The 24148-nt window shown below is 35.4% G+C and overlaps 1 protein-coding gene across 10 annotated transcripts; it reads right to left on the bottom strand.

The window, feature by feature from the left end:
• Positions 1-247: 247 nt before the first annotated feature.
• Positions 248-22459, bottom strand: LOC100115516 (pyruvate carboxylase, mitochondrial). 10 transcript variants are annotated; one of them, XM_003427566.5, is made up of 13 exons: positions 22403-22459; positions 22054-22169; positions 11274-11453; positions 8777-9096; positions 8535-8685; positions 8043-8457; positions 7706-7967; positions 7296-7614; positions 4390-4437; positions 2962-3429; positions 2057-2882; positions 1099-1495; positions 248-1010 (listed from the first exon to the last, which is right to left on the bottom strand). In XM_003427566.5, the coding sequence occupies exons 3-13, from the start codon at positions 11407-11409 to the stop codon at positions 762-764; spliced, it is 3591 nt and encodes a 1196-aa protein (XP_003427614.1). In that variant the 5' UTR covers positions 11410-11453; positions 22054-22169; positions 22403-22459; the 3' UTR covers positions 248-761. The 10 variants fall into 10 exon arrangements, with proteins under 10 accessions (XP_003427614.1, XP_032457894.1, XP_032457893.1 ...); XM_032602003.1 differs by lacking the exons at positions 22054-22169; positions 22403-22459 and adding exons at positions 9531-9549; positions 15160-15857; XM_032602002.1 differs by lacking the exons at positions 22054-22169; positions 22403-22459 and adding exons at positions 9531-9748; positions 15160-15857.
• Between the last annotated feature and the right edge of the window lie 1689 nt (positions 22460-24148).

Genomic DNA, 24148 nt, shown 5'->3' on the forward strand with positions numbered 1-24148 from the left:
AAAGCTACTATAGTCCCGCTTTTCAGAGCAATAAAGTGGCTACTATAGTTAAGCCATCAATAAATATTATATCAGTTATTCCTACCGATGATTGCAGTAATCCTATTAAAATTTATTAAAAAGTATATTTATTTCCAATGTATACTAACAAATACATATCAAATGCTTATATAAGTATTATTCTTAAATCAGATATCTCTAAAAAACTTCGTGTAACATCAGTTTAAAATGAAAAATATATAATATATGTATGTGATCGTAAGTTCATTTTCGTTCTTTATTTATGTGATGTACAATTCATAATTCGCTTCAGAGTAACGTGCATTACTGTATCATCAAAGCAATTAAATAAATATTCTCGTCTATAAAAATTGCTTCAATGTGAATTGTATTTTGGAATGAAGAGTAATTTAGTATGAGTTATTGAGGTAATCGATATAGCGTAACAGCATTCACAGCCTATGATAAAATAATTAGTTTCTACAAATAGGAAGAAATGTTTACATAAAATATTTTCAACATTTTATTAATACACTAATTTTGCGCTTCAACATGATTCAATTCCCTATGTGCATGATAAACTTCTTATTATTTAATTGGGTAAAAATTTACTGCGTAATCGGTATATCGTTTTCTTCCAGAGAGAGTGTGTAATATTAATTTCAAATCAGTCAAGCTACTTGAAAAAAATTCAAGTTCTTCGATTGAATCGCTATAAAATGGATTTATTGTCTTTGATTTTTAGGGCCATAACAGCTGCATTATTCCATGGTCATCAGAAGATCGTCGCCTTCGAGCTTCATTCCTTGATTAATATCCAAGCTCTTAATTTTTCCTGCCCGCGGTGCTTGGACAACCATTTCCATTTTCATGGCAGAAAGAACAACAAGAGCTGCGCCCTTCTCCACGGTATCGCCAACTTTGACTCGAATATCAATCACGGTGCCAGGCATAGGAGCACCGATTTGGTTCTTGTCATTCTTCGATGCTTTTGGATGGATGTGTAATTCCTGAAAATTAAAGGCAAATGTATTGGCATGTGCCACTTTAAATTTTGAAAGGACTGATTTACAAGTATATGCAAGCTCGTAAACGGACCTTAATAGCTTCCTTATCTTTAATGAAGACGGATCGCAACTGTCCATTCATTTCGAAAAATACTTCTCGTTCCCCGTTCGGTGTTAGATCCTCAGCCATCGCTAGTGTTTTGATGCCTAAAGTTTTACCCTTCTCAATAGTCACTTCGAATTCCTCACCAACTTTTGGACCGATCAGAAAAATCCTAGTATCAAGTTTATCCACTGGTCCAAATGCATCGTGGAACGTAAGGTAGTCTTGAGTTACTTCAGGATAAAGGGCTGCTGACATAACGTCTTTATCAGTAATGCGTGGATGAGATTCTTGAAGACGAGCTTTAAGGGCCGCAAAGTCCAACGGAGGCAAGCTTTCGCCTGGCCTTCCGTTAATACGTGGCATGTCCTTTAAAACCTTCGATCTGTAATAAAATCAAATAAAAAGACCATTTAATTACTTTTTAAAATCAAATAATTTAATAACAACAAAAAATGATAAATTAGGTAAAAGAAATTTTTCAGTAATGAAAACGTAATTTTTGTACATACGTAGGAAACAATTTTAAAATGAAATGTAATAATGGAAAATTGCCCTTTTATGTATTGTACACATTTTTAAGTTGCAATCGATGATTCTTGTATCAAAAAGCTGCATATGATACATATGCGAAGCAACTCTTTTGACTAGTAATGAAAACTACTACAATGTATGCATAGTATGTTCATTGTTAACTTATTACAAACCTTTTTCATCTATTTTATAAACTTTTATGATCTAGCTTTTTGTAATAAAACAGTAATTCTAGTTATTATCAATAAGTATTTCTAGTTTATAGGGCCTTGATAAATTTGTTTTATTTATTGGATTTGAAAATAAAGATTGAAAATATAGGCATTTTTCAAATGCACGAGTCCTCCTTCGACGTGACGATATATTATATTCTGATGTGTAAATCATTAAGATTAACTGTTATTAAAGTTACCTGAAAGGTTCGGGGAATCCTTGATAAGGTTCGCCGATAGCACCCTGTAGAAATTCAACTACAGATTTAGGGAATGATAGCTCCTCTGCTTTTTCTAGCACGTCTGCTGGCTTGAGCTTGTTTTGTACCATGAATTGGGCCAGGTCTCCAACTACTTTAGAGCTCGGAGTCACCTTGATAATATCACCTAAAAGAAGATTGGCCTCCCTGTAAGCCTTTTTGACGTCCTCGAAAAATTCACCGAGTCCCAGAGAGTAGGCTTGGAACTGAAGATTCGTGTACTGTCCTCCTGGAATCTCATTAAGGTATACGTCGGCGTTTCCAGACTTCATTGTCGTTGTGCATTCGAAAGGTGCGTAAAGTGTTCTGGTCTGCTCCCAGTAAGCCGAGTATTCTGATACATCCCTCAAGTCAAATCCAGTTTCGTGAGGAGAGCCTTGGAGGCAAGCGACTAAAGCTCCCATTGATGGCTGGCTAGTCATGCCGGACATACTATCTACCGCTACGTCGACGACATCTGCACCAGCTTTAGCGCAGGCAAGCATTGAGGCGACCCCAGAGCCTGAGGTGTCGTGTGTATGAATGTGAATCGGTACGTCAGGATGCTTTTGCCGAATGGCGTCGACCAGCATTGAAGCAGCTTTAGGCTTAAGTAGTCCAGCCATGTCCTTGATTGAAAGCACGTGCGTTCCAGCTTTAACTAATTCATCGGCTAGATTCACGTAGTATTTGAGATCGTACTTTTTGCGGCTTGGATCGCTGATGTCACCTGTGTACGAAATCGCTGCTTCAACAACGCCACCAGCCTTTCCAGCCGCATCCATACCTAAAATTAAATTTTAGACAAGTTATTTAGAATTCGATAACTCTGCATTCTATTCCAGAAAGTAAAAAGACTCTATTACCGAGAATCAAATTGGGTAAGTAATTCAGCGAGTCAAAGACTCGGAAAATATCCATGCCCGTTTGCACAGCAAGTTCACAAAATTTGAAGACAACGTTATCAGGATAGTTGGTGTAACCCACGGCGTTGGCACCGCGAAGCAACATCTGGAAAGGTATGTTCGGTATGATTTTTCTCATGTCCTCTAGCCGTTCCCAAGGGCACTCGTGGAGAAAACGAAGAGCTACGTCGAAAGTGGCGCCGCCCCAATTTTCCAAAGCATAGAGGTTGTTAAATTTGTGAGCGACGAACGGTGAGATTAGCAAGAGATCGTGTGACCGAACACGAGTTGCTAGTAATGACTGGTGTGCATCGCGGTAAGTCGTATCCATAAACAGCAAACCCTTGTGCTGCCTGACCGCCTTCGCAAATGCCTCTGGTCCCTTCTCCTTTAAAATATTTCGAAAACCTTTTGGCGGATTTATTACATCTGTAAAATCAATTTTTCTACATTAATTTACATTTTAAACTTGAAACCTTTTCGAATTTTTCGAAATTATCTGTCGCAGATCAGGAATCACAAAAACATAGTAAAATTAATAGATTTTTATGAGGGCCAAATATTACATAATGTTTAAATAATTTGATCACTACATAAATCTGTGGTATTATTTGTTAAAGCATATGTAAAACTGTTTAATGATTGTCTTGTATCCTCTAGACACGAACTTTTGTGAAAGTAACAATTAAAAAATTTGAAAGTTTAAAAGCAAATTAAAATATTAAAAAAATGTCTAGTAATTGTTGATGATATCTTTTTTAAACATCTATAAAGTGTGTAGCATACGTGCGCGTGGATTATAATGTGTACGCGTGTGCATGCATTTGTCTAAATATATATATATATATATAAGCTATATCTCTCTCTCTCTCTCTCTCTATATATATATATATATATATATTTAGACACATGCATGCACACGCATATATATATATATATATATATACACATATATACACACACCCCTACAAATAATATTACATTCGCACGTTTAATTTAGCAATTTTACTAAATCGTTAGATCCAATTATCTACTAAATTTTTACTAATAACACTGCAAGTTTATTCTGAACAATAGTGATTATATCAATGGCTCAGTGAAACAACGCGCTATCTTAGTATAGTAAATAGCGAAATTTACTCATAGAATTGATTTTGATGCAATTCCCGGACAACTCGCGAATCACGTAAGCTTTTTATTGATGTTATGTATTTTTAAACCACAGGCAATTTAGTGCGTTTTGGAAGCTACCGCCGAGATAGCATGTTATTCTAATCAGCCGTCGGCATGATATAGCAAGTTTTGCAGTATATATTTTTTTTATTTTGTTGGAGGCTATAAAATTAAAGAGTACGGATTGTGAAATTGTTACTTTCTGCACTGACATACCTGATTTCTCTGGATCGGATTCTTCTTCCGCTGCGAGTTTAGCATAGTCTAAAAAATTGGCAAACAAAACAATAAAAGCATGCGACGTATGCACTTCTAAAATTATTGTATGCTAATTAACATTAATGATTTGTGAAAATGTCTTTTATGTTATTTCTAAATTTCTGTTATGATTGAATGTAGTGCTATGACGACATGGACAACTGTTTAAAAGAAAACTGTTTTCATTAATATAAATATTACTCTAAATATGAGAAATTATAAAAAAAATCTAGATCTTCGTCTTCAAATATGATGAATAAAAGATTAAATTACCACTTATTTCTAATTCTTGATGTTCAAAAGAATTAAAATTACCTTTCAATGCGCAAATAGTGCCTTGTAATCCTGTTTTCTGGGCCATTCAAATTTAACGAAAAGTAGCCATGCTTGACGGAAAGTATTCAGTGTATGAGGGTGCTAATAGAAAGAACATAAGCATAGGGGAAAGCTCCAACTAAAAAAATTAGTTGAAAATTCTCGCTTAAGTAAAAAAGTTGTTTTCAATTGAAAATATTGAAATATCATCAAAATTGCGGGATTTATCGAAGTCAAGTAATTTTTCTTACCTTTTTCCATGATTTTTCGATATGTGCAATTGCAGACAGCTTTTAAGTGTTTGAGCATTATGAAGTTTTTTTTTTTTAATGAATATTTTTTCTGTATTTTTATCTTACAGATGTGCTATTTCTTTATGGGCCCGCATACATGAGGTACATACATGCCGTTGAAAAACGAATACCTTCCGTTAAATTGAAATGGCCGAGAAACTGATGCCATAAGATACTTTTTATACCTTGAATAGTAATTTTTTTTTTTTTTTTAATACATACAATCAGGAAGAAAGTGGTCTTAACATTTTTATCATCGTTATTGGAAACGAGGCTGTGAATTTTTTTTAGAATTTTTTATAGCTGTAGCTTGTTATAGCTGCATTTGAAAATGTGATTTCTAGTAAATTATTTGTTTATTGCATGCGTCCAAGTCAGATCTCTTCTTGTCAAATGAGCGAATAGAAAAAACAACAAAATGAGAAAGAGAGAAAGAGAGGGAGAGAGAAAGAGAAAGATATTAATCACCATTAGTATTAGTAAAATCAACGTTTTTTATGGCAAGTGTATGTCGATACTTAAAAATAGTACATTAAGATAAGTGTAAGTTGAAAAAACTTTAGATGTAAATAACATCCAGCTTAAGAAATACTTGTCAGTGCTCTCGACTGAACTGTATTAATTTTGCAAGTCTATACTATGAGGTGGTATGCTATTCGTTACGTGTAAAAACATTTCTAAATAAAATCTTTGTGCAATTGATTTAAAAATAAATCGTGTGTAAAAAGTCTATTATTGTATTCTTTGTCAGTTAAGTATAGTTTTATAAGGTATGTGTATGCAGTAACACGTATGTGATTTACTTTTTGCTATCGGATGATAATCTTTACACTACTCGTATGCTGTTCAATTCATGTCTCTATGAATGTGTGCTATAACTTTAGATTTAAAAAGCTTAAGGCGTGCTTTAAACTTACGTATTAGTTAGAATATTTGTTAACAAATAGGCAGGTAACACACAGATATTAATACACAAGTAATACAAATGTTAAAATTTGAGCGTATGAAAAGAATTAGTGTAAATAAAAGTGTAGTAAGTTCTAAGAATTTTGTCAGAACATAAACAAAAAAGCACTCTTTTCTATTATACAAATATCGATATAAGACAAGATTTAAATCATGCAAATACACGTAAAAAATCAGTTGATAAAATTATTAAAGTACTTTTTTGTAAAAATATCTTGTAAGTAGATACACAATTTTAAAAGGTAAAAGGAGCGTAGAGCAGCCATGAAAGTGTATAGTACTGCATGCTACATACTTATCATCATGGCGCTAACTCGCTCCTTATAAAAATGTATAAAGTGATAAACCAATGGACTACTACCCCTATATGAAAATAAGTATTTCAATTATCTTTAGAATGACCTATCAAATTAATTAAATAATGTAGGTAGAATGCACGAAAACATTAACGATTATTTTCTACTCTGCTATTTTTGTATCCGAGTACGCTTCGCTTTTATAAACATTATTACTAGCTATTATTTCTACTTTGCTCTGATCAATCGAATTTATGTTTACAAGATTGATATATTACCGTGAAATATGATATTATGAATATCTTGCTACATTAATGCAATGAATTTTCTAGCTTTTACGAAAAACGTATATGTTTTACACAAAATTATTTTATGATCAACAAAGAAAATTTGTATTTATATTATTATCTCGTTGAGACAGATACTGTTGTATCTGAATCAGCATCGATGCGGCATTATAATTATGATAAACTTCTAGTAGCGAATATTTGTATGATTTTTATTGTTATAGGTAGAGCACCGAACAAACTATACACTTAAATATCTTACACAAACTTATTTTCCTACACGAAAAAATTCTACACAGATATTTTTTATACGAATATATCTCTACACCTATTTTTTATTATTGTACTACACTGCGAAACTTATACACAATCATATAACCTATTGTTGTAACAATGATCCAACAATACGTTATGTGATTGAGCAGAGTTTCGCAGGGTAGTAAAATAATATAAAATCGGTATAGAGAGGTGTAGAAAATATTCGTAGGCTTATGTAGGTTATTAATGTGTACAGTTTGTTCAGTGTCATATAATAAAAGTTTGACGTTAAAATTGTGTTTCTAATATATGTACGTGTTTTGCGTGACCTTAGTACATATAGTACAATGAAGTCGATAATGCAAATATTGCAATAGCAATTTAGTAAAAACATTTATACTTAAAGAATAAAATAAAAACAAAGTATAATAGAAAAAGTATGAACTTACCCATAGCTATTTGAGGAACGTAGGGTCGAATTTCAGCAGGTTTTAGAGAAGTTGCAAGCGGTGTAGTTGGACCGTTAACAAGAACGGTACCGATGTAGTTGAGCAGCTTTTGAGCACGATTTTGACTAGGTTGAAACTGGAAGAGCTGAGGGTTTTCATCAATAAAGTAAGTATCAACATTGCCGTTCAAAAACTTCTGATTTTCTAGGACGTTGAGTAGAAATGGAATGTTTGTTTTGACACCCCGAACTCTAAATTCACGGAGAGCTCGATTCATTTTCGCGCAAGATGATTGTAGATCACCTGCGTGAGCGATCACCTAGAATCATTTTAAGTACAATAAGTAACTTGTATGAAGTGATCATATTTCACATTGATTTGTAAACCACAAATAAGTTGGAAATTTTTACCTTGACCAGAAGGGAATCATAATAAGGCGAAATAATGGCACCTGCAAAGGCTGATGCACCATCCAAACGTATACCCATACCTTCGCCTGAACGGAAGACCTCTATTCTACCAGTGTCTGGTTGGAAACTTTTAGCAGGATCTTCGGTAGTTACCCGACACTGAATGGCGAATCCTTGTGGCTTTATTTTATCCTGTGTCATACCAAGCTCAGGTAAAGTTATACCCTCTGCGATGCGGATTTGCGACTGGACTAAATCGATACTGTTGATCAAAAGTTTTATTACAAATTTAACACGTTGAACGTATAAAACAAGTTAATTATTAAACGTGGCTCACCCAGTGATTTCTTCCGTGACTGTATGCTCGACTTGTAGCCTAGCGTTCACCTCAATGAAGTAGAAATTACCCGTTTCGTCAACCAGAAATTCAACCGTACCTGCATTGCCGTAGCCAACGTGTTTAGCTAATCTAATGGCATGCTCGGTCATTTTGTCGCGTACTGTTGGATTGAGTGTCGGCGCTGGAGCTATTTCAACAACTTTTTGATGGCGACGCTGAACAGAACAATCACGTTCGTAAAGATGTACAACGTTGCCCGCGTGGTCCCCGAGCAATTGGACTTCGATGTGTCGTGGCCTTTCAATAAACTTCTCTATAAACATAGCGCCGTCGCCAAAGGCTGCTTTTGCTTCAGAAGAAGCCCGGTCAAACATCTCACGAACCTCTTCCATTTGCTTAACAACTCTCATACCTTGAAGTCATCGAACATAAAATTGATTTGTTGGAGAAATAAATATAAAGCGTTAAATTTATGTAGAATAAATTTACCTCGTCCACCACCACCGTAAGCGGCTTTGAATATTACTGGCAGTCCATACTTTGTACAAAACTCCATGGCTTCATCAGAAGTGGTTACCGGTCCGTCTGTACCGGGAACGATTGGCACACCAGATTCAATTGCAGCCTTCCTTGCCGCAACCTGCAGTCAAGCGATAAAATACATCAGAGATTACTTTGAAGTTTGTATTAGGATATGGATGTAAATGGTTGATAAGTGAGTCTTATTTTACCTTATCACCCATTTGCTGGACGACGCTTGGCTTAGGTCCAATAAAGCGTATGCCGGCATCGATAACAGACTGTGCAAAATCTGCCCTTTCTGACAGGAAACCGTAGCCAGGATGAATAGCATCAACGTTGTTTTCTTTGGCCACCCTTATGATTTCGGGTATGTTTAAATATGCTTGAACTGGTGGCAAACCTCGACCGACGATATAACTTTCATCCGCCTTTTGTCGATGCATTTGCATTTTGTCTTGCTCCGAGTAAACAGCGACTGAACGTATGCCCAATTCCGTACATGCTCGGAAAACTCGAATGGCGATTTCACCTTTAATGAAACAATTTTTTAAATCAAATCATTCAAATTTACAATGTTTTTATAATCATCAAGTCGTTTTTTAAATATAAAGTGTTTACTACTTTTAAAAATAAAGATTAAAATTTGGATATACGAGAAAAAAGATAAGTTATAGTTAGGTATCCTTTTTCATTTAAGGTAAGATGAAATTTTACATATTTTGAAAATTTTAAAAGTCGCAATTTTTCGGACTTTTAATCAAAAGATAATATTTGCAACATGTGCCTGAACTTTACACAAGCCACACGAAGCAACCAAAAGCCGAAAACTTATTACAAAATCACTTATTACGAAAACTAATATTCAATCCCCCCACATTCGTGATTCGTAGAGAAATCTGCGATTCAAAAAAAAACTTTATATCAATGCTAACGTGTTCTCAAAATATATAAACATTTGCTCACGTGTTTATTCCTTTCGGTCCTTGGTTACATTTTAAAGTATTTGAAAACAAAATATGTTATTTTTATTAATTGAAGTACTATTTTGTTAAACGTGCAAAAATGGCGTTTCTTCGTGTGCATTATGTAACTATGTTATACATATAAGATAGACAAAAAGTCCGTAGTTACAAAGAGCTTCGGAAAACGCATCAAGCAATTTTGGATCTAATTTCTCATACCTAAAAACAAAACTCAGAAGGTCCTGTAAGTTGTTTTAGCAGATTTTTGTTTAACATACTAATATTTTTACATAATTTGATTTTTTTGGCATATATGTATAAGAAAAATCACATCAGAAAATACTATGCATATGCCACGATTTATTAATACATATGTACGTAAAAGATGTCAACTTCCCAAATTTTTGTTGCAATCTGTTTCCCTGCAGAGTCTACAATATACATTTTTTTCTTATTGTTAGTATTCCAATCCTATAGAACAGAATTGCTCTTCAATATTGGTCTTTGAACCAATAAATCTTTTGTACACGTATAGACAATAAAAAATATTGCTCTGATAGCTAATTCTGGAATGATATGCATGTCATTATAAGAGAGAATAAATATATGATCAAAGGTTAACTCGGCGTATCGCATTTAGATACGCCCGCTGTGCGCACAGCTATCAGAAAGAATCGTCTACGACCGCATTAAATCTCCCCTTTTTGAATTGATGATTAAGTACTTATATGTTTATATGTACATTCATGTATGTACGAATGCTGAGAAGACCCGAAGCAAAACAGTATAGCTATCGAACGAATAAAAAATAATTTTGACGTACTCCAAAATTATGTTTGTTTTGCACTTTTGATAAATAAATTGTAAATAACGTATCGTTATAATACTTATACTCAAACATATCTAAACAAATTATTCTTGCAGAAATATTTGTAATGTAAACGTATTAGTTTAAATTTGAATACAAACGAGTTTCATTTCATTCTAATATAAAAAATATAGAATCGGAAGCCAAAATGTAGTCAATTTATCCCTATATAAAAAAGTCATGACCGGATGAAGTGAAGCCAAGAATGCGTCAATATGATTGGCTCATGTAGTGCGCATGCGTCAAAAGTATCGTTAGAATTTTTTGATTTGTTTTTGTTTTCTAAAATTGATTCTAATATTACAAATGTAATATAATACTATAATACATATCAAATTATAATTTGTGTATTTATAATATTCTAGAGACATTCTACTCTCGAGACTATTCTATTCTCGAGACATAACCTTAAAATTTTAAAAGGAAGTTGGCGACGAAACCGCGGCGATTTTGAAATTTATATGAGCGCGAAATGAATCATATATTGTAAAGTTTGATATATTTCCGTGATAAAAAACAAATATTAAAAATATCAATCAGGTATTTATATTCCATTTAATAAGTTAATGAAATTATAGTCTACTACAGTGCGCGCAGCGCACTGCGCCAAGTCTAGTTTTATAAGAAGGATAGGCAAATGGTGATCCAAACATTTACTGTATGAAGAAATTACGCTTTCTTTATAGTATCAATTTCATTGGATTTGTTAAATTGACGCTATAATTAGAAGAATTTTGATAAATCTTAACATAACTTAAAAAATTCAACAAAGAAATAAATAATAATCACTTTTAAAGAAGTAGATGTATAAGTATTATATCATTTTGTTAAAAAAAAAGCAGAAAGGCTTAATCAATAAAAATTGCTTGGACTCACCTCGATTAGCGACAAGAACGCTGCGAATAGGTTTGTACTCAACTTCTGTCCTCACATTCCTACTTGAAGTACTCCACAACCTCAAGGTTACTCTACGCCTTGCTAACATTTTGTTAGCTTTGCGTACGGAATACATCTTTCCTTCTTTTGATTAATTATTTATGAGGACGTATGTGTTTTCTGCAATTAAAAAAAAAAAATACGAATGATAACTATTATTTGACATAAGTGGTGCATCAAAACAGATTTTATTTTGTCAAATTTTGAATTTTATGACTTTTATAAAAACTACTACGCTTTGTGCGTTTAAAACAACTACTCTTCATGTGTAAGTTTTTTAGCAATCATTTAGATGCTGACAAAAAAAAAAAAAATAATGAAAAAATATTAGTAAATCAGTTTATAATCATTAATCTCTTTATCTAGAAAATAATATTTCTTGACAAAAATTTAATTCTAAACTATAATTATGTTTAGTTTCGCAAGTGAGATCTTGGGCGAAATCTTATAGTTTTAAGTCTTGCATAACTTATATTATAAATGTGCCCCTTAAGGGGATATCGTCCCAAAAGCTTCGCAAATTTGCCACAGGGTATTTTGTATTTCCAAACTTCTAGAAATACAAAAAATACGATCGAGTTTTTCTTTTGGTAGAACTATTCATTAAACTTAACTCTACGCCGCTATAGGCTCGGTTTTTCATTTGCAATCTTTATTCAAAAAGTTGTATGTAATAGAAAAACAGTGTTAATTAGAACGACATCCCATTAAACTGAATTTAAAAAAAATGTATCCAGAATGTTTTTCGCTATACTTTTTAAAAATTAGTCTTTTATATAAGTTTTAAAGAATACTGGGGTAGTATTGATGAAAATTGAAAGTTTGTAATTCTCTTCCTTCGATGGCTCGTAGCTAGTTAGCGACAAAACATGGTGCAATAAAGTACTTCTTAGGTTACGCAGTGCTATAAATTTAATTTTTTAATAAAACAGTAAAATAAAAATATATTCATTTGAAACCGTGATAAAGGATTTTAAAGGTCTTCGTCGATAAATTATACCTAACTTTGAGGACTCATTAATATTTAAAATCACTCTCGAATAAACTGAATCGTTTTCAAGAAAACATACTGCCAAATCAATTGACAACGCACTTTTGAATTTTTCGATTGACATGTAAGGGAACACACCACCTTTAAAATTAAAATCAAAATTTTTCATTAAAAATTTATAAATACTTATATAATTAAACCAAATTTTTTTACTATTCTTAGATATGATCACCTTTATTTTGATGGTTTTAGACCTTCTATATACCTCTATAATACCTACACGGAAAGAAATGGTTAGTTGCGATAACCAAGTACTTGGTTGGGATAACCAAATTGCTTGGGAAAATACACACAAACTATTTTGTTGGTATCATTTACCAAGTGGAGTTAGTTAAGAAAAATTGGTAACCATAACCAACATTATGGTTGTATATTGTGTATTCTTGAGGCGACAAACACTATTTAATATTCATTATCTTAATCAATATATTGGTTTGTAATACAAACAAAATATATCGGCAATGATAATTAATCTATCAATACAACCAAGATAATTGTTGGCCCAGGAAATAATTTAGTTCTGCTTACTAAAAAAAATAGTCAAGTTTGTTTTCAGAACCAAGCGGAAAAAAATTGTTCCTTATTTTTTTACTTTTTTAAATTTATTATTTATTGTTCATTTATGTATTATTAATTATTATTATTTATTCATGCAGATTTATTTTATAGACCCGTTTACAAGTGCGCTATTATTTTTTACATTTAATTTACATGTTTACAATTTTATAATACAATTAATATATCTGAAAAAAATTTCTCCCTCACTGGGGATCGAACACACGGGTCCTTCAACTCCAAAGGCGGAGACTCTGTCGTCGCGCTAGCGATGCAGAGTTGGTAAATAAGAACATTTTTGAAAATATAAGCTGCAACTCGGATTTCAACTAATATCTTGGTAATTACAACAAAAATGTTGGTTGACCCCTATGAAAACAGTGATCAACCAGAAAAATTGTTGTCCTTACCAAGTAAATTAGTTACTAACCTATAAAGTCGACTTTTTCATTGTAAAAAACTAACACAACAACAGTACACAACTAAACATTTTTTCGGTGTACGTATAGTAGGAAGTCCATAATTCACTGACCTTAAGATCCAAAGAAACGAATGACCCAAATGAGCTCAAACTCTAGGATATTGTTTAAAAGTACATTAGTTATGGTATGAATGAGGGGATTTGGTTTAAATTTTATAGAAAAAGTTTTATAAGCATATTACTGATTTTTTTATCAATTTTTGATTCATTTTAACATAATTATTATGTAACTTTTTTTCTATGGAAATTAAACCAAAAAAATTAGTAAACAAAATTTGGTTTATTTATATAAGTATTTATAAATTTTTAATGCAAAACTTTGATTTTAATTTCAAAGGTGGCGTGCCCCCTTACTTTAGCGTGCAAACTTTAATTCACGGTTTTTAAATTAATTACATTTTGGCAATCGAGAATATGCACGATTACGTAAGCATTAGAGCAAATAAAATTATTTTTTCTCCCTGAACATGATTTAATTTATTACAGTAATTTTTCCTTAGATTTTTATATAAAAAAATCATTAATTTTGAATAAGTTAGGTAACATATTTTTTTAATTAATACACTCTATAATTTTTATGTTCTTGCGAAATTTATTCGATGCGGCAATAGTCGTATTAAAAAAATGTATAAACTTTCATGAATTGAGTTAGAAGTCATCAAACCTTTCCTTAAAAGTACTGAAACAATTCCTTGTTTTTTCAACAAACATTTGCCAAACGAGAGTTCTGACCTTATCAGCGTTACACAACCAAGATCTAAAGTGAAATATTCGCAACTTGCGATGGATGAAATGATTATAACTTTTTTAAGCGTTCAAAATGGACAAAATTAAAAAAAAATCATTTACTTTAACTACAATTTATTCAGCATTTACTAAATTGTAAAATTTTCCTAAATGTACTCAGGAAATTAAGTGAGCACGAGAAACATAATCACATTCACTTAAACAATCTGGGAATCATTTACGGTATATAGTAAACATCTGTATACAACTTTAATAAATAACGTATTAAAGTTAAAGAACTTACGAAGTCCTACTATAAAGATTTTGAGGTTAAGAACATCTTAATGGAAAGTATTATCAAGTGTTTTCACAAAATAAAGAAGCGCTGTGCCGTGAGACACTTAGCAGACGTGAATAATCTCAGGACTAATGTTTATGGTAAAATAGTTATTGTATGCAAAGTAAATGTATATCATGTATGCGATTGATTTTAAAATAAACGAATACAGAGTGTCGTTTTTATTCAAAACAACGCCTCCGATTCTTTAAGTTGCCCGTTTACGTTATGAAATAATTAAAAAGTTGTTTAACTCGATAAGTACGTTCATCTTTATCAATGTTTTCAAGAATACTAGAGTAGAATAATCTTATTCAACGTCTTGTTTGCGATCATGTGGACTTTGGCAGTCGCGAGGGAAAATAACGAAAGAATATTCTTTCACACAATCAATGATTTTATCGTATAAGTATTGCGTGAATTCTATGAACCTACAGTCGTTTAAACGTCTGCTGTTTGGATTTTGATTGAATATTTTCCTCGGTCTCTTGAACGATATAAAATTGGTTATTATTATCATTTAATACGACGAACAGTCCTTCGGTAGATGTCACTCGTGATAGCACGAAGTGAAGTAACTCTCGCACGTAACCGCTAGATATTTGTGTCTCGCCCTTCGCATACACACAGGTCACTACTATTTTTTTTTGTATAAGAAATACAGCTGTTTACGCACACCGTACTAATCTCGGCACACCACAGTATTATGGCACTTTCACGTCGTTTCGGGCTGCGTCTTCGGCGTGCCTCTCTCACTGACTGCATCTGTGTGCGCGCGCTCGCGAAACTGTGAGAGTCGCCGAGCTGTATCTACGTAGGCGAGCTGTCGCTGGTGGGAGGCCGCCCTCAGCCGATAACCCAGAACGTTTCCACCACTTCTCCGCTTTTTCCTTCAACGACAGGTTAATCAGCTGACGGAACAGTATATTACCGCACGGTCTTAGAATACACACAAATACCTCACCCAAAGAAGCAGACGATACGCGCGAACTGTCCGCGAGATGTTATTCACGCATTAAAATGTTTCGCAACTATTGTACACAGACACCCACTCACGCTCTCTCTCATACGCTTTCGCAAACATGCACGGGGGGTGAATTCGTAGAAAGGTCTGCTATAATTAGTGAAGAGAAATTGGTTGAATAATAAAACTTTGTTAACCGTCAAAGTATCATATTTTTTATATGCTCAGGCAAAAACGTATAAACTCTGATGGTTCTCGATTACCTAAGAGTTCGGTGTATTAGCAATATCGTTCAGGCGTTTGCTTTTCATTTGATTGATTTGTGTATCATTTCTTCACTTACACAAAGCATAAGCATAACATAACTTGCACTACATAAAGCTCTTCCAAGTTTATTGTTAAAAAAATTGAAAGCTACGACTAGCCATTTTAATTCATTTAAAAAAGATAGTCGAAGCTGTTTTTTCATTTCAAAATATTAAATGTAATATGAACGACCACCGTAGCGCGGCGAGCGCTGCAGCGAGAGCGGTCGAGCGCATGCGCTCGCTGATGTGGGCCTCTCCCGTTTGCGCGGGCTCCGGCGCGTGGGAGCACGTGCAGTTCAGTTTTGACAGCTCCTCTCGAGTAGTCAGTCGACATTGCGCTTTTCTACTTGCGATTGCGAAAGCCTCTTTATAAATTGCATGCGAATAGAGTCGTCATCATCGTCCTTTTCAGGACGATCGACACTCTTTATTGTATCACCGTGTGTTGCGTAGTGTGTGTGCATTTTGCGTGCGGTGTGCGGATTGTGTGAGTTCTTCGAGTGTTGGGATTTCGGCCACGTGCGAGCTTCCTCGCCGTGTCGATCTCCACCCGGCGATTGCTACCTACGCGGCAGGGCTGAAAAGCCCTGCCCGTAGTCTAGGATTGGTTCCCTCGAGACGTCGAGGCGTCCTGCGACCGAAGAAGGTTTATCCTACCAACGTGCGGCCAGGTTTTTACGTCGCGCCGTCCACGTCTCGTTCTGTGAATAAGGTAGGAGAGCTCTCCAGCATGCGAAAGGTACCTCGCGGCGATACGATTAAGCTACTTGCGTTTCTTTCTCTGTTGGTATCTATACTAGAGTCTCTCCTTTTTTGTATAAGCGTACATTGTAATTGCGTTTCTCTCTTTTTGTTTAGTCTATCCTAGAGTCACTTTTCTTTGTATAATTTCCTTATTTCTAAAATAAAGCTATAGGCTTGTCCCGGCTTTTCTCTCTACTCCGTGAGAGTTTTTACGCCGAGGCAAGTCGTCTTTTTTCTCCCGCGAAATTCATTGTCTTTTTGCGTTGATTTATTCACCAAAACTTCCCTCACTCATTCCACCATTTTAATTTAATATATATAATTTGAACTCATTAGCTTCTGTTCATTGTGCTCCGGGTGAGGCGTGAGTGATTGTTTGGGTTTTTAAAATCAATAATTTCAAAGCGAACTTGTAAGCGAGCGAGTCGCTGCCGGCGTCGGTCGGCAGTTTGCGGAAGCGGCCATTGTCGGCAAGCGGGCTACGGCCTCGTGCGTTATTTTCGCGTTTCAGCTTCGCGCCGTAGACTTTCGGCGTAAACACAGCGATTATGGGAATCGAGTCGTGAGTAGCACACTCATACAGCGCATTCTCAATTATTATTTCGAATTTCACTCTCATTGCTGCATTTGATAATTCCTCTGGAGTTCGTTTGTCGATTATATTTCGGTGTTTTCTTTTCTTGTTCGAAATTTGATTTTGTCCTATCGTTTGCGTATTTCAAGGTCAGTCTACCATGGTTCCACCGCTAAGGAAGTTGGTAGCTTCCTTTAATCGTTTGCTCGCTAAGCCCCCTGCGTCGCTCAACAAAAACATCCTCCAGGCTCGAGTCGACGCTTTGAAGGAGGTCTGGGATGAGGCTCGGAGGACTCACTCGGAAATCGTCGCCAGAGATGACGCTGAGGCGGATGCGTACGTCATCGAGGATAACTTCGGGGATCTCCAGGGGGCTTATGAGGAGACTCTCGATGAATTTTTGACGTTGCTGTCGCAGTTTGCGGTTGCTAACCAGTCAACACTTCCTGGCGGATTGCTGAATTCTACTGCGTCAGATGCTGGGTTCACGAAACTTCCCAAACTTAACCGTCCTTCGTTTTCAGGCAACTACGAGGATTGGGCGAGTTTTAGGGATAATTTTAGGAACATGGTGCATGATTTGCCTCGGATTTCTGATGCTACTTGGTTACAGTACTTGAAAATGTGCTTGACCGGTAGCGCGGCTGATTTAGTGAAAGAAATTCCAACTACTAACGCTAACTGTGCAAGCACATGGAAGGCATTGGAGCTTCGTTACCATAATCCGAGGCTCATCATCACCAGGTACTTGACGGTTTTTATGATTCTTCCTCATCTTAAGAAGGGATCAGGTGATGAGTTAAGCTTTTTCATTGATGAGGCTACGCGTATTGTTCGTGCTCTGGCTATCGTTCGACGTGGGGAGAAACGATCGGCTGCTCCGCTTAAATCGATTCATCCTCGTAAGGTGTTCCACGCGAAATCTTCATAGTGTCCTCTCTGTGCTGGTCCACACGCGCTGATGCGATGCTCTCAATACAAGGAGAAGAAGCTTCAGGATCTCCAGAAGGAGGTTAAGCGGCTCCGGCTCTGTTTCAACTGTCTGGGACATCATCGAGCGAATTCTTGTTCTTCTTCGGTCGTTGTTCGGAGTGTAAATAAAAGCACCATCCCTCTCTTCATGATCCAAGTAGGAGTCAAGGATCATCGTCTACTGCGCCGAAGAAGGACCAAGGCGACTCCGGTAGCGGCTCAGCGGTGGTTTTGCATGCTGCTAATTCCTTGGTGTCTTCTTTTAAGATGAAGCCGGAGGATGAGAGATGCGAGAGAATCTTCCAGGACACTCATCGTAGGGACGCACAGGGGCGGTACGTGGTGAAGCTGCCGTTGAAGCCTGTTCTTCCGTCAGTGGGAGCAGAAACTCGACGTATGGCTCTTGGTTCTCTCTAGAATTTGCATCGTCAGTTTTCACGTGATTCGAGAATTGCCAATTCGTATTGCGAATTCATGGAGATGTAAGAGAAGTTAGGGCACATGACGCGCGTTCCACCGTCGGAAGTCCACAAGGCTGACGCCTGGTATCTGCCTCACCACCGAGTCGTGCAAATGCTTCTGTTGATATGGAAGTTGAGAGTTGTGTTCGATGCTTCTCGGCGTACGGACGGGCACTCGCTCAATGCTTTTTGGTTGACAGGACCTCCATTGCAGAGTGACCTCTCTTTGATTCTTTTAAATTGGCGTAGGTATCGCTTCGTATTTACTGCCGATATAATCAAGATGTTTCGGCAGATTCAGGTGGAACCAGAGCATCAGGATTATCAGAGGATCCTCTGGTCACCCGATGCAGTATCTGAACCAGTTGATTTTCACCTGACTACGGTCACCTATGGGACGGTTTGTGCTCCTTATTTAGCGATTCGCACTCTGTCTCAGTTAGTTAAGGATGAAGGTCATTGGTTTCCTCTCGGGGCTCGTAATCTAGAATCGGAGACGTATCATTCGGCTCAAAAACTCATGGGTGAGCTTCCTGCTGATAGAGTGACAAGTAGTAGGGCTTTCTCTCATTCTGGACTCGATTACGCGGGTCCCTTCCAAATTCGGATGTCAAAGGGTCGTGGAAATCGTTCCTTCAAGGGCTACATCGCGTTATTCGTATGTTTCGCTACTCGTGCTATCCATCTGGAGCTTGTTGGTGACCTGACTTCAGCGTCGTTTATCTATGCGTATCGTAGGTTTGTGGGAAGTCGAGGTATTTGCCAAAATCTTTACAGCGACAACCGCACCAACTTCCAAGGAACAGCTAAGGAGTTAAGGAGTATGTTCCAGCGTGCCTCAGACTTCTACAAGAAGGTTGGTGCTGTCCTTGCCCATGATGGAACCAGCTGGACGTTCATTCCCCCTAGTGCGCTTCATTACGGTGGTTTGTGGGAAGCAGGTGTCAAGTCGGTAAAGCATCACTTGAAGAGAGTTGTTAGCGAGCACACTCTCACCTTCGAGGAGTTTTCTACAGTCCTGATAGAGATCGAGGCCTGTCTCAACTCTCGTCCACTAGGTGCCTTGAGTGCTGACGTCAACGATCTACGGGCGCTCACTCCCTCTCATTTTCTCAATGAAGGAGTCTCGGTCTTACTTCCGGAAGATGATTGTCCAAAGTTGCCAGAAAATCGTTTGCCCAGATTCCAGCGGATTCAGCGCATTCGAAACAACTTCTGGAAGCGTTGGTCCACGGAGTATCTGCTTCATTTACAAAAGCGAGAGAAGTGGAGGGACCCTAGCAAGAACTTTGCGGTAGGTCAGCTCGTCTTAGTCAAGGATGATCGGTATCCTCCATCAAAATGGCCATTGGGCAGGGTCCTTGAGGTGCATCCTGGCCCAGATGGTTTGGTGCGAGTCAACCATCAAGACGGCTACTTCTTCTCTCCGACGACATGTTGCTCGGCTCTGCCCTCTAGCTTCTCATTAGCTTCTGTTCACATATAATATCTTGTATAAGCCGCGCGTACGTGCTACGAATTTAATGAAACAACGACATAAGTGTTATTTTCAATTTTTCATTATATTTTTCAATGATTTTCAATGATTTTCAATGATAGTTTTTTTCTGTGACAGCATAGTTAAACTTATGCATATCATATGAATCCAATATTATTATATGCGACTGTTAAAAATCATCAAATAATTGAATACTGTCGGGGTGTTTTGAGTAAAAGAAAATTTTTTACTCAAAACATTTACGCGATGCCTTTACATGAATGGTCTTTAACTCGTAGCTAAATTAAAAGTCTAAAAGATATAATAATTTACCATTAGAAATAACTATAAAATGCTAGTAATATATAAATATTTGTTGCTGTATACAGTAAAGTATAGCTAAAGATTTCAGAAATGTATATATATAACAGGTAGTTCTACAATGAATTTTATGTACAAAATGAATGCATAATAGCGTGCAATGAGCCAGGATGACAAGTGCTTTTTACACCGCATTATATTCCTTTATGGATATATACTATAGACTATAGAAATATATCCTATATACTATAGAAAAAGGCAGCATAATTATCATGTCATCATTGATATACCAATAAATTCTAAAACTTAGCAATGTATATTATTATAATATCATGACAACACGGGCAACAGATGGTTAATAAAAATTATAATACGTCATAAGCCACATGTTCATAACACCGTATACATGTAATACATTTTTCAACTAAAAATTTGAATGCACAATTATACATTGACAATTTTTCAAACGTTTGTAGTATACGGTTTTGATAATACACCGTGATATCGTCGCTCCGTACAAAGACTAGCACATTTCAAATTTTCAAACGAAAACTAGCACAACTCACGATTTGCCGCAAAAAGTAGCACAGTTCAGAAATGCCGTCAAGAGTAGCACAACTCACGTATTTCCCGCGAAGACTAGCATGACTTGCGACTTTATATTACTTAAAATGTGAGTATTTTACGTTTTTATTGGATTATTGGGTTGGTTAAGTTCATGAAAACCTTGGACAAACACAGACAAACCTCAAAGTTTTAAAAAGTTTTGAAAATTTCTAAAAAAAGTGACAGTTTAAAAAAATGTTTGTGAAATTATTTTTGTATTTGGGAAAAAAAATTTTAAATTCAATAAAAAGTTGTGAATTGTGGATATTTAAAAATGTTCATTACGGACAGTTTCGCAAAAATCGGGAATTATTTATAGAAAATCGTTGTTGGACGTTTGAGTTGTACTAGTTTTCGCGGCAAATGCGCGAGTTGTGCTAGTCTTCGTGGGAAATTTGGAGTTATGCTAGTCTAGCGTGCGTAAAATAAGTTGTGCTACTTATGAGGGAAATTTGAACAGTGCTACTCTTCGTAGGGAGCGACGATATAATGCGCTTATACACTCAAACATTACCGTTTCTGCCGTACTTATTGTTTAATAAATAGCATGATTGCAATATTGGGTGTTGGGATTTTTATTATCCTGTAGCACAAAGACAAATAGCAGATTACTTGTGTTCAAGGTCCAAGATCAACAATGTTTGTTTATTTACAGCTCTGTTGGCGTTCGATTAAGAGTGCGAGCGGGAGAAGTTATATCGTGTCAAGTGTATAAGAAATCTCTCTCTCTCCCTCTCTCTCACCCAACTGAGGGCCTGATTCCACATTGGTTTCGACTCGCTTGCTATACACTTTTATACGTAGTATACGATGATCCAGTCTCTGTCAGTACTGTCACCGAGTACCACTATAATTATCTGTGCCGATTCTATTTGGTATTCATTGTATAATTGCGTAGACAAACAAATACAAATTTATTGCTACTAATTTATATTGGTGGCTAGTAGCGGTCAAGGGAATACCCAAATGCAAGATTTTTGTTTCTATTATTTAGTCACAACAAAGACTAGGCGCTGTACCATTAAAAATTCATTGATAAAATAATGACGAAAGTAGATTATAATATTAATATGGATATTAAATAGAGATTAAATTTTCAACAAACGTTATAAAGTATGAGTTAGACGGAGATAAAGTTTTTACCAAGGTTAAAAATGTTGGCGGCAGTGATCTTCTTGGATTAGAGAGCAGTGCTAACTACTGTGAGGGAATCAAAGTATCATAGAATACTTTAAGTTAAGCTGCTTACACCTGTGAACCTGATAACAAACTTATAGAATGCGTCTGAAATTTCTTTTCAGCCGAGACCACGCTAAAAAACTGAATCAGTCTAACTTTCGCTAAATACGTGCCAACTGTCTCTTTCTCGCGCGCGGCCGTTCTCTCTCTCTCTCTCTCTCTCTCTCTCTCTCTCTCTCTCTCTCTCTCTCTTACTCTCGATTTATCTATCTTTTATTTCTCTCTTCTTGATGTAACACACGCGCGTTCTTACGGTGACGGCTATTCGAGTCCAACGGGTCGACCTCTACAGAAATAGAAGCGCTAAGCGCGACTGAGTCGATACGACATTTAAGTAAACAGCAAAACTGCGAGCATTTTGTAAGGAAAGAAAAAAGTTATGCGCAGAAATAAAGTGCACGTAACAGAATTGATTTGCATGCAAGGAAGATATGCGTTGAATAAAGATTTTACAGCACTGAGCAAGTTAATTTCGTAAAGCTATAAGAACGCCTATAACTTGCACTCAACGAGTCATGCAAATGCAGAATTGGCGCGGCTATTCAAAACATGCAATAGAAATCCTGGGAAATTAAAATTGATAGAATGAAGAGTTAACAAATTCATTCAAAGAAATATGTGTTAATTAGCAATCATTGTTCATATACGGGTACTTAAAATTCGGTGATTCAAACAATTTTATAAAGAATCAAAATTTATGCAAGATAATTTAAATATTAAATCTATATAATATAGAATTGACGATAAAAAAAGAGCTCAATTCGATTTTTCAAGGCAAGGTTGAAAATTATCTGCGATTAAAAATAATGTGAAATCTAATTTTTATAGAATTGAGTGATTTTCCCCTTTTTTATTTTAATAATTTAATTCTATTTAACTTTAGTGATCGAAAAATCGCCATAAACAAAAACAGAAAAAAACGAGTCTAAGTATACATTAAAATCCATTAAATAGAAGCTGATATATAAGCAATGCAGTTTTCAATTATGCAAAGTATACAGGGTAAGAAAAAAAAATTTTGAAGCCTAATATCTTTGAAACTAACTCGTTTCATAAACAGCCCAAAGAAAGGGACTATATAATGCTAACTAAATCTAAAATTTAAACTTGATTATTGCCTTTTTACTCCAGTTATCGCGTCACGTGAAAAACGACTTTTTTCAGTTCTTGATGTTTTTTTCAGGATCTGCCCATGAAATTACTTTGAATTAAAATGGCGTATAGTCCTAATAACCTTAAATAATCATGTTTTTTTTTAGAAAGATTCAACACTTAGTTTTTGAGTTTAAACAATTTAAAAAAATTGTGGTTTATGGTGACGAACGATATTATTAATTTTCCGCGGTAAAAAGGTAGGTAATTTTATTCTCATTCTGGCATATATTAAGCAAATTACTTTTATCAACTTTTCCGATAACTGTATTAGAATAAACTGAAATCTCAAAACTAAAAAATCGCTAAAATACGTGTCCACATAATGTAAAAACTGACTTTTTTCTCCACTATGTACTAGTAAAAATAAAGAATATGAGACTTGGTGTGTTAAAATCTACTAAGTAGAAGCTAAGATACAGGCGTATACGAACGAACACACACATACGCACATATCCGTACGAACATTTTCCAAAAACACCATTTTTCGACTAAAAATGCATCAAAACACACTTCCCACATATTTTTACACAAACTCCAAAAATTACTATTACAAGGCTTCCTTAGGAAGAGAGCAACATAGATGTAGAGAATATCAGTGTAGCATCCATGTATAATATCCATGTAGAATTTTCCGCGTAGGAAAATATGTTTGTGTAGGGTTTTTATGTGTACAGTTTGTTCGGTGTCATTTTTGTTTACAAATTTTGTTATTTCATAAAATCTCAGATTATAAACGTTGAATATCTGATGTTTACCCTTTTAAATTTTAATTGTTCAAAATGTTTATCCTTACCCCTTAGTTTGGTATACAAACTTTTAGCATGTTGATTATTATATGATAAAA

Source organism: Nasonia vitripennis, assembly GCF_009193385.2.
Source record: "Nasonia vitripennis strain AsymCx chromosome 4 unlocalized genomic scaffold, Nvit_psr_1.1 chr4_random0006, whole genome shotgun sequence".
NCBI lineage: Eukaryota > Metazoa > Arthropoda > Insecta > Hymenoptera > Pteromalidae > Nasonia > Nasonia vitripennis.

Bases quoted from the DNA above. Each gene is read 5' to 3' on its own strand.
- LOC100115516 (XM_003427566.5), bottom strand. From the start codon at position 11,409: ATGTATTCCGTACGCAAAGCTAACAAAATGTTAGCAAGGCGTAGAGTA. The intron at 7,968-8,042 runs GTGAGCCACGTT...TTTGATCAACAG, and splicing joins GTCACGGAAGAAATCACTGG to TATCGATTTAGTCCAGTCGC. The intron at 1,011-1,098 runs GTCCGTTTACGA...TTTAATTTTCAG, and splicing joins AAGATAAGGAAGCTATTAAG to GAATTACACATCCATCCAAA.